This window comes from Dermochelys coriacea, chromosome 24 (assembly GCF_009764565.3).
Source record: "Dermochelys coriacea isolate rDerCor1 chromosome 24, rDerCor1.pri.v4, whole genome shotgun sequence".
In the NCBI taxonomy this organism is placed as follows: domain Eukaryota; kingdom Metazoa; phylum Chordata; order Testudines; family Dermochelyidae; genus Dermochelys; species Dermochelys coriacea.
Window position 1 is genome coordinate 15,927,784 of NC_050091.1, and position 11,054 is coordinate 15,938,837.

General features: G+C 50.8%; 1 protein-coding gene across 1 annotated transcript; it reads right to left on the reverse strand.

Moving 5' to 3' along the window:
- Positions 1-214: 214 nt before the first annotated feature.
- Positions 215-7,441, reverse strand: LOC119847610 (alpha-tectorin-like). The gene is made up of 7 exons (XM_038382526.1): positions 7,297-7,441; positions 5,525-5,688; positions 4,351-4,632; positions 2,799-2,936; positions 1,916-2,075; positions 951-1,372; positions 215-259 (listed from the first exon to the last, which is right to left on the reverse strand). The coding sequence occupies exons 1-7, from the start codon at positions 7,439-7,441 to the stop codon at positions 215-217; spliced, it is 1,356 nt and encodes a 451-aa protein (XP_038238454.1).
- Between the last annotated feature and the right edge of the window lie 3,613 nt (positions 7,442-11,054).

Below are 11,054 nucleotides of genomic sequence, written 5' to 3' on the forward strand. Positions count from 1 at the left end.
AGGGGCGAGGGGCAGGTGAGGGGCTGAGGGCAGGTGAGGAGGGGGGCTGAGGGGAAGCGGCTGTGGCCAGACAAGGGAGGAGCTAAGAAGCAAGGGGGAGCTGAGGGGCAAGCAAGGGGGCTGTAGATGATGGGGGAAGGGGGGAGAGGAGAGGGGGCTCAGGGGTGCAATAACACCGCTTAGGTCTTTCCCGTCTTTTTTCCCCATCATCTCCTCAGCACATGCGCAGCTGGGAGAGCCCAATGGCCCCAGCGCGGGTCTGGAGCAGAGGGGGCAGCCGGGTGCTGGGGAGAGCACGTGCGGGGGTCTCCCGCCCTCCCATGCAATGGGGGAGAGAGGGAGAAGATAAATCCTGATTGGGGACAGGGCTGGGACAGAAGGGTACTGGGGGCCGGTGTGGGAAGGGCTGGGGCGGGAGGGCACCGGGGGGCGGTATGGTTGAGGCTGGGGCGGGAGGGCACTAGGTGGTGGTGTGGGAGGGGCTGAGGCAGGAGGGCACTGGGGGACGATGTGGGAGGGGCTGAGGCAGGAGGGCACTGGGTGACGGTATGGGAGGAGGACACTGGGGGGGCTGTACAGAAGGGGCTGGGGTGGGAGGGCACCGGGGAGCGGTAAGGGAGGGGCTGGGGCAAGAGGGCACTGGAGTCGGTATGGGAGGAGGACACTGGGGGGGCAGTATGGAAGGGGCTGGGGCAGGAGGGCATTGGGGGGGCAGTTTGGGAGGAGGACACTGGGGGGAGGTATGGAAGGGGCTGGGGCAGGAGGGCACTGGGGAGTGGTATGGGAGGGACTAGGGGAGGAGGGCACTGGGGGGCGGTATGGGAGGGGCTCAAGCAGGATGGCACTGGGGAGCAGTACGGGAGGGGCTTATGTTGCTAGAGAGCTGTGGGAATATGAAGGCAGAGCAGTTACGCTGGGGCTGGGCTTATGTCATGGAGCCCCCAACTCACCGTGACGTGTCCAGCGGCCCCCCTGGCCATGGTGATGTCCTGCCCGTAGACTGTCACCCGGACAAGGCGGGTGCAGGGTGCCCCCTGTGCTGCTCCTGGGTCCTCACTCTCTGCCTCCACCCGGAATGGTACCAGGCCAGAGGGATGCGGGGGGGCACACAGCTGGGACAGCATGTGGGTGCAGGCCCCCTGGAAGTGGTAGAGTCGCCCGTCGAAGGTGCTGTAGTGCCGCCCGCCCCATGCCTGGCAGGCTGCTCGGCTGATGGGCTGACACACGTGGTACCAGGAGGCTGGGTGGCAGGCCTCATCTGGGGAGCAACCCCTTGCATGGCATGTCACCCCATCCTCCCCATACATGCACTGGCACCGGCGCTCGCACTTCTGGTCGCTCCAGAAGAAAGTGCCAGGGGGCAGGAAGTTGGCTGCAGAGAGAGACCAGGAGATGTGAGTCTGTGCCCATCTAGGCAGGACGGGCAGCAAAGGAAGGCAGCAGCTGCCTGGGCCCAGGTGGAGGGAGACACACACCTGGGATCAGGGGGGATATGGTTAAAGGGAAGGATGGGGGATTGGGGGGTTGTTGGCTAGAGAGGGCCTGGAAGCGGGGGATGGTTCTAGAGAAGTTTGGGGCTAGAAAGAAGGACGGGCTAGAAGGGAACAGAGAGATGGGCCGAGCGATGGGAGGGGAGGAAGGAGCCGGAAGAGGGCTGGGATGGATGAGGGAACGGGTTGGAAGGTGCCAGGGTGCCTGGGAGAGAAACTTAGACAGAGACAAAGGCCCAGAGCAGCCAGGCTTCCACGCTTCATGGAAATCCTTGATGGCGTCAAAGCGGGGTGTGTGGATCAGAGATGAGAAGAGACAGGGGGCTTAGCCAAAGCAAGTGCAAGGTGCAGGCTGTAATATACTGGTGTGAGAGAGATATTGCCACCCCCAACTGGATGGCACCACTGCGGCCTCTGCCACGCACCATTGTAGACACAGCCGTTGGGCACAGCAAAATTGTCCACCTGGAAGGCCCATCGCCCAGGGCTCTTGATGTTGCTCATTGAGCTGATCTTCAGGATGCTTGGGGTCTGTGAGCCAGGGATGTTGAAGTAATTTTTGGACCCACCACTGTTAAATCCAGCCTGAGAGGGGAATGAACAGGAGCAGGATCAAAGGAAGAGGCAGCTGTTTGTGCTGGAGAGAGACATGACTCCAGTGCTGTGGATCCAGCTCCATTGGCAGCCAGAACCCAGGATACACAATGGGGCATCTGCAGGCACCAGGCTCATTGAGAGAATCAGTTTTTTGTACCACTGCCCCCTACTGTACTGCAATGGGTCACACCAAATGGGAAAGTACCTAGGGATAATGACTCGTCACTTCTGTGACCACTAAACTACACTTCCCTCCACAAGCTAGGAATACAAATGAAGGGACTCCCAGTCCTCCCACTTCAACCACTGACCCCCACTCTTCTACCAGAGCTAGTATTGAACAGAAGTCCTGAAGAGAAGTCCTGACTCCCAGCTCCCCTGCTCTGACCCACTAGACCCCACTCCCTACCATGCTGTGAATAGACTCCAAGAACTCAGGAGTCCTAACTCACATGCTTTGTTGAAACTAGAACTCAGGTCCTGGATCTTAGTCTCCTTTCCTAATCACTAGTACTAAGGTTATAGGGGCTTATGAGTCCAGTAGGTAGCTACCCACATGGTAGTGTATGGGAATGGAGGGATGGATAGAGAGACAAACGCTGCCTCCTATAATACAGAGAGGTGGCCATTCTAGGCCCCATGTCCATTGAAAGTGCTGAACATACCTTCTCAATCCAATTTTCCAGCCTGGAGTAATGAGGCAGGACCTACCTGGGCTGGGGTGCCTCCCAATCCAGTATGGGGGTCCCCACCACTTGCCGCCCCTGTAGTCCACTGGATGTCTGTGTAGTGCAGCATGATGAAGGACAGGTCGCCGTCAGTGGTTAGAACCACCTGGAAGGTGTTCACCTACAACAGTGCAGCCACCGTGAGGAAGACAATCGGTGAAAATTCACAAACCAGCACCTAAGACCAACTACCTCTCTCCACACACCAGGTATAGTCCCATGTTCACCCCCTACCCCCTCCTGTGTGGGAAGGAAGTCCAGGTGCCAAGGCCTAATCAGTGCTTGGTCTCTTTGCTGAGGTGGACAATGAACGGGTTAAATTAATGTTAGTGGCAGGGAAGGGGGGGTTGTCATGTTGATGCCTCTCCCCTGGGAGATATGCTGAGAACCACCACACTCACTCCAGACAAGCCACCAAATGTGCCACCAGATGGGAATAAATGGTTATTCAGTGAAACAACTGTTGAGTATTTTGGAGGTTATGAACCAGATTCTGATCTCAGCTCATATAAATCAAGAGAATCTCAATTATATTCAGTGGGGTTACTCCTGATCTACCTCAGGGTGAGCAAGAGGGGAATCAGCTCCACTGACTCCGATGGAGTTACTCCTGATCTACACCAGGGTGAGTAATAGTAGAAGCTGAGGCCTGTGCTCCTGTGCCCCTTTAGTTCTGAGGAGCTCTGCAACCTGGTTTCATTGTCTTTGAAAGCTAATGTTCCTAACAACGTACAGTATTTAATGAAGATTTATCAAGACAGTTTAATTATAAACAGGTATTTATTTAATGCACATTAATGTAGGAGGTCATAGAGAGCTAGACGCTCAACTGGTGTAAATCAGCATGGATTTCCAAGCAGCAATGCCAGTTCACCCCAGTTGAGGATCTGGCCCCAAAGCCTCCCCCTCACTCCCCCTCTTTCAATTGCTGTGAGAATTCCAGCTCTGACCCAGCAGCTGGCTTTAGTGAGATCCCTGTTTCCAGCCAGTTTTCCTGGAGAGATCAGATACCCTGGCTGAGGTAGTACAGGGGAGGATGTAAGGAGCCAGCTAGAAGAACAACCCAGGATCTTTCTGTCTCCCACCCATTCAGTGGAGCCAGTGAGCCATGCAGACCCTGCCAAAGGCTCACACCATTCACAGCTAGACATTGCACAATAGGGATTCAAGGTAAACACAAGCCCACTCCTGCAGCTCCTACTGAGCTCAGCCACTGGACCACACACACTCCCAGAGGTGGGGATAGAATCTAGGAGTTTTGACTCCCAGCCCCTCTGCTCTAACCATTATACCCCACTCCCCCACCCAAAGCTGGCACTAGAACCCAAGAGTCCTGAGTCCATGTCCCTGCTATTTTAACCACTAGACTCACTTTTCCCAGATTGGGAAAAAGAAGCCAGGAGTCCTGACTCCCAGCCCCCTCCAGCTCTAACTACTATACCCCACTGTCCTCCCAGAGATTGGGGTAGAACCTAGGAGGCCTGGCTCCCAGGCCTTCTCCCCTCCACTATATCCAAGACCCTCTGGTACTTTACCTTGGAGGATTTGGAGCCATAGAAGGTCACGCGGTCCCAAGTGGCCACAAAGAGCCAGGTCGCAGTGAACTCTTCATGGGGGAAGTAAGTGTTGATGTCAGCCGTGACTCTCTGCAAGAGCTGCAGGTCTCGGCTCTGCCGGTAACACACCTCGCCCGTGATGCGGTTATCCACATCCGCCCAGAACGGCGCCACAAAGGCCCGGCCATCAGTCAGTGGGAAGGAATCAGGTGTAAACTGATTAACGGGGGCGCCAAATGACACCACACCATTATTGTTCACCTAGGGGTGAGAAAGGAGCTGAGGGTCTATCTTTTATCACCACACATATCTTTCTATCCATTCCCATACTCACTACATGATTGATCGGTCTCTCTGTCTGTCTGTCTATTTTGTATGCAGTGTTGTTGTAGCTGTGTCGGTCCCAGAATATTAGAGAGACAAGGTGGGTGAGGTAATATCTTTTATATATTTATTAATAATGTATTATGACCTGAAGAGCTCTGTGTAGCTCGAAAGCTTCCTCTCTCTTACCAACAGAAGTTGGTCCAATAGAAGATATTGCCTCACCCACCTTGTCTGTCTAGGTATCCATCCCCATACATACTGATTTATCTACCCCCAACGCTCATCTGTGTAGCAGCTTAGCTTCTTATATTCTTACCTGGCCCCTGTCACTGCAACTCAGTGGATGTTGGAGCCTGTTTGCACAGAGTTTTTTTACTGGCTACGGAAAGGCAAATGGTGGCTGCCATCTCTAAGGACCCCACCACTGGAGGGTAGGTAGTTCAGCCTCTCTGGCTCATTCCACCCATGTGATCTCTGCAGTGGTTAAACCAGGAGGCCTTTCTATGCTGACTGGGGGATACCGATGCCTGCCCACTAAGAACTGGACTGAGACCCCATCCACTCATTTCTCAGAAAAAAGAAAAGGAGGACTTGTGGCACCTTAGAGACTAACAAATTTATTTGAGCATAAGCTTTCGTGAGCTACAGCTCACTTCATTGGCTGCATTCAGTGCATTTTCTTTTTGCGAATACAGACTAACACGGCTGCTACTCTGAAACCTGTCATTTCTCAGAGGCCACCAAAGAGCCTGCCAGCAGAGGAGAACATCCTAGAGCTTGGGCTGCTGAGGAGAACACTCCCACTCAGAGGCAATGAGCAACTTACGTAAAGAGACCGGTAACTCCTGCTGTAGAAGGAGAAGCGCACTGAGATGGGGATTTCAGGAGACGCCCCATCGTCTGCCTTGGGGGTTCTTCTGTCTCGGAACTTGGGTCCATATGGGTACATGATTGTATCTGAGGAGACACGGGGAGCAGACAGTGGGGATACTGAACAGTGTCATATGGAGAACCAGCTGTCTGTCTACAGTGTAATTTTAGCCATGCTGCAACTAGGATATGAGAGAGACAAGGTGGGGGAGGTAATATCTTTTATTGGATCAAATTCTGCTGGTGAGAAACAAGCTTTGGAGATACACAAGAGCCCTTCTTCAGGTCTGGACTAGGTAATCAGAATGTCACAGCTAAATGCAAGTTGGGACAGCATTGTTTAGCATAAGACTAAGCACACATTAGTGGCCAATTAATTTCTGCGAGTTATAGCACAAAGGAGGGTTGGTGGGTTACAGATTGTTGTAATGAGTCATAAAACCAGTATCTACTGAGTCCATGATTTTTAGAGTCTAGCAAAGTTAAAGTTGCAGGCTGTCTTTTGAAGGCACTGTGCAGGTTTCCTTTGAGGACGAGGACTGACAGGTCAGATACGGAGTGATGGCTTTGTGAAAAGTGTTTGCCCACCAGTCATAGGGTGGTTTTGGTTTTTGTCCCACCTTGCATTTAGCTGTGACACTCTGATTACTTTTTCCAGACCCAACAAATGGCTCTGTGTAGCTCGAAAGTGTATCTCTTTCTCCATCAGAAGTTGGTCCAATAAAAAACATCACCTCACCACCTTGTCTCTCTAGTATTCTGGTACCAACATGGCTACAAGAACACTGCATTATCTCCCTATATATCTCCCTATCTGTTTATTTATCCTGTCTGCCTCCCTACATAAGCAATGTGTTCACCTATCCTACACATCACCACAGTTCCAGCGTGGCACCCATCTGCCTGTGGTACCAGAAGCCCAGCACTGTGCCTTTGGGGCAGGGACTATCTCTTTGTGCTCATGCCATGCCCAGCACAATGTGCCCCCAGTTCTCACAGAGGCCTCTGTTTGTTACTTTCTTAACAGCCATGAAGGAAGAGAGAGAAGGATGTGGCTGAGGACAGTGGGAGCTGCACATACCCACAGTGCTGTGGGAAGGGAGCAGAGCAGAGACTAGAGCTAGATGAGCCTTGGGAGCTGGGAAGGGAGTAGGTAGAGAGCAGTTTCTGTGAGATGGGGGTGCAACTTGTGCCTGAAGGGAACAGGGAGCTGGGAGGGGGCTGCTGAGGGTTGGGGTGATGTGGTCACCTCTCTTTATACATGGCAGTAGGTGGCAACAGCGTCCTGCCTTCACTGGAGTCTGGGGCAGAGGGACATAGAGGAAGGAGCCACAATAGCTAAGATGAGTGGAGATGGAGGCTTGGATAGGATGTGATGGAGCTTGGAGATCCAGGGGTCAGGCTTAGCAGGAGGAGAAGTCCTGCCCAGGGTGGAGTCCGAGGAGCTGCTGGGGGCACAGAGATCACTCCCTTGGAGTGCATTCAGTTCACTTGGAGGTTGACCCCACACTGGTCAGTTTCACTTGCTGCCTCCAATCCATTTTGCTCCCTGATGGGGATCCCCAGCGTGGCTGGGAAGCATTTGCCCCAAACCATGCATCTTCCTGGACTTAGGAGTAATGACTGGTCCCCAGCACCCTTCCCGCTGCTAACAAGGACAAACACACCTCACAGCTAATGCCCTCCTGCTGCATGTGTGGAAATGAGGAGCGACTGCAGTCCACCTACCTGTATCAGCCACCGCTGCCCCAGAGAGCACCTGCAATGCTAAAATCAAAGGAAGATTAACAGAGGCAGGCAGTGGCTGTGTGGCCTTGCTTTCTGGCTGAGATACTAGCCCAGGGAAGAAGTGCTGACTGCTGAACAGGGGCATTTTCTGTTCATAGCATCATAGAAGATCGGGGTTGGAAGGGACCTCAGGAGTCATCTAGTCCCACCCCCTGCTCAAAGCAGGACCAGCCCCAACTAAATCATCCCAGCCAGGGCTTTGCCAAGCCTGGCCTTAAAAACCTCTAAGGAAGGAGATTCCATCACCTCCCTAGGTAATGCTTCCAGTGCTTCACCACCCTCCTAATGAAATAGTTTTTCCTAATATCCAACCTAGATCTCCCTCATTGCAACTGAGACCATTGCTCCTTGTTCTGTCATCTGCCACCACTGAGAATAGCCGAGCTCCATCCTCTTTGGAACCCCCTTCCGATAGTTGAAGGCTGCTATCAAATCCCCCCTCACTCTTCTCTTCTGCAGACTAAATAAGACCAGTTCCCTCAGCCCCTCCTCATAAATCATGTGCCCCAGCCCCCTAATCATTTTCACAGACTAGGGCTAGCGGGGGTAGTGACAGTGTAAGATTCCCACTCCCACCTATCCATCCCCTTACACATCATCTATTTATCTATTCCCACACATTATCTATCTATCTATCTATCTATCTATCTATCTATCTATCTATCTATCTATCTATCTATCTATCTATCTTTAATGTATTTGTTTGTCTTCTTTAATCTATCCATCCATTTGATCTGATCTGTATAAAATCTCTCTTTTTGCTGTTTTTCACTGTTTGCTCTCTCTCTCTCTCTATCTCAGCCCATCTGAGTGGCATCTAGGTGCTAATCCCTTCAGCAGCCCTCCTGGATGGGCTTTTAAATCTGACCTGGCCTAGACACCCCTCTAGGGCTGAGAGGGGAATTCGGTCTGGGGGCCCAGTCACATCTCTTAGGAAATGCTAAAAGAATGAGTGTAGGGAGGGATATAAAACCTGGTGGCAATCTCTCTAGTGGGGGTGCTGAGGAGCCTTTCCTGGGTGCAGATGGGGAGGTTCCTACACCCTCTCTGAAGCAGCAGGCATTGGCCACCCTCAGAGACAGGATCCTGAGCCAGCTTGATCCTTGGGGCAGATCTGCTCTGCTCTCTTAATTCTCCTAAAGTCAGATAGCTCAATTGCTAACATTACTAACAACCTTTCCTTTAAATCCTCCACAGAGGGTCCCCCAGCCTGCTCAGCCCTGCCTGTCACTGAAGAAAAGGAGTACTTGTGACACCTTAGAGACTAACAAATTTATTTGAGCATAAGCTTTTGTGAGCTACAGCTCACTTCATCGGATGCATTCCGATGCATTCTGAGCTGTAGCTCACGAAAGCTTATGCTCAAATAAATGTGTTAGTCTCTAAGGTGCCACAAGTACTCCTTTTCTTTTTTGCGAATACAGACTAACACGGCTGCTACTCTGAAACCTGTCACTGAAGAATGACCTAGCTGCATGCCCTGAAGGTTTCAGGCTGTTCCCGACCAAGGCAGGAAGCACAAACAGGCTGCCAGCAACCCCCTTGGTCTCCTATCACTGGTTCAGGCATCTCCGCAGATAGAACCATGGCAGTACCTATCGGGGGCAGAGGTGCTGTCCAGGTAGTCAGGTCCCAGTCTAGTTGGGGCTTCTTAGGTCAAAACCAACATCCATCAACCCAGAAACCAACAGCCAGACAGACTGTCTGTGGGAAGTCAGGTACCTGAGCCTCTCGGAAGTGGGCTAAGAACCCCCAACCTCCTTTCACACAGGTCCTCAAGGGGGTGATGGTGTTCAGTCACTACTGCTCTTGGTAGGGTTCTGGAGATGAAAGACACAGGTATTCCAGTCCCATGAGCTATCTACTTTGGAAGAGCTGCCCTGGATCAGAACCTTGGGTCCAATATCCTGCCTCTGACTGTGGCTTCAGAAGAAGGGACAGTGACTGTTCTGGGGTAATCTGCCTCTAAGATTTCTTCTAACACCCCTACAGGCTGGCATAACAGGGGAGGGGTGGCTCAGTGGTTTGTGCACTAGCCAGGGACTTGGAAGACTGGTGTTCAGTTCCCTGGTTGGCCTCAAACTCCCTACATGAGTCAGTTAGTCTCTGCTCTGTTCTCCATCTGTACCATGGGGATGACAGCACTGCCCTGCCTTACTGGGCTGTGTGAAGATAAATGCATTAAATGCTGTGAGTTGCCCAGATACCAGGGTGATGGGGGACAGATAAGCCCCTAAGATAGACACCACAAAGCAGGAGAGTTTATAATGGGATTCTTTAGGTTATATTAACTAAAGGAGGACAGAAGTGATGTTTTGTGAAGGACCTTGTTCTGAATAGGAAAGAAATGTCCCAATTTTGAAATTTTCCACGAAGGAAAATTTTGGAAAAAAAAAATTCATTTCCGGTCAATCGAGTTTCATTTGGACAAAATTGAAATGTTTGGATTCAATTCTGACTTTTTAAAATGTTTTGTTATACTGTTTTCTATTCAGAATTTTAATACTTTCAAATCAAAAAGCATTTCACAATGAAAAGTTTAAACAGCACCTTTTGACATAATTGGAACATCTCCCCCCGTTTTCTTCTGAAACAAATTTCTGATGAAATTGACCCAATTTTGCAAAGCATTTTGATTTCAGTGGATCTGCATATGCCAGTTGAATATGGTTTTGTCAAAGTTTCTCTGACCAGTTCTAATTTTAACCTTTATTATTCCAACGTCTCATTATCCATCTAAATGGTGCATCTTTATTTTGCATCCTGCTAAGCTCTGGCCCTCAGCAATACCTTGTGCCAGTGAGTTCCACATACGAATTCATTTGCTCAGTTTTGAATTTGCTTCTTTTGTGTATCATTAGAAGTCCCTTTGTTTTTGTATTAAAAATCAGGGTGAATAAAATCTATCTTCTCTTTTCCATTCATTAAACTCTCTATATTTCTTTTTTCCATGGCAGGCTTCTTTCACTCTTCCCTTCCAAAATCATTCAATCCCAGGTTGGCACTTACCCAGTGCTAGCAGTCCTGGAAACAGCAGGTGACACTGTCTTGTCATTTCTGTCCCCTTGGCCACTTAAATCAGAAACTGTATTAAAAACCTAAGCGTTAATCATAAACATGTTTTGCATTTCCTAGTGCCTTGAATCCTGAAGGGTCATAAAGTGCCTTGCAGGCTGTATACACCAGGCTTGTTCCCCCACTGCTGAAATGCACCTGCCTCTGGGTGAGGAATGGCAGCTATTTAATAGCTACTCAGCAATGCTTCACATGCATTGCTCACCTAGCCTTACAAGGCAGCCAGCTCTGGGGTGGGGTGCAGCAGATGTCTCTGGGAGGGGAGTGTGGTTTAAAGGTTACAGCTGAGGCTGGGAGTCCGGACTCCTGGTCCTATTCCTACATCTATGATCGAGTGTGATTTAGTAATTAGAGGGAGGATTGTGACTCCTGAATTGTAGGGTCTGCCCCTGTAAGTCACTTCCCCTCTCCGTGTCTCAGTTTCCCTATTGTTAAAATGAGGACTACCTCTCAGGGGTTCTAAGGTTGAATGAATTCACGTTGAAGAAGGGCTCTGTGATCCTGGGATGAAAGGAACTAGCTAGAGGCAAAATGTTAAGATAAGGCACTTTGGAGTCAGTTCACCCACTTCTGGGTGGAGGAGCAACACAGTGGCTCAGCCGGCACTGCAATGCAGCCACTTC

Bases quoted from the DNA above. Each gene is read 5' to 3' on its own strand.
- LOC119847610 (XM_038382526.1), bottom strand. From the start codon at position 7,441: ATGCCCCTGTTCAGCAGTCAGCACTTCTTCCCTGGGCTAGTATCTCAG. The intron at 2,937-4,350 runs GTAAAGTACCAG...GCACTGTTGTAG, and splicing joins ATGGCTCCAAATCCTCCAAG to GTGAACACCTTCCAGGTGGT. The intron at 1,373-1,915 runs GTGCGTGGCAGA...CTCTCTCTGCAG, and splicing joins CAACGGCTGTGTCTACAATG to CCAACTTCCTGCCCCCTGGC.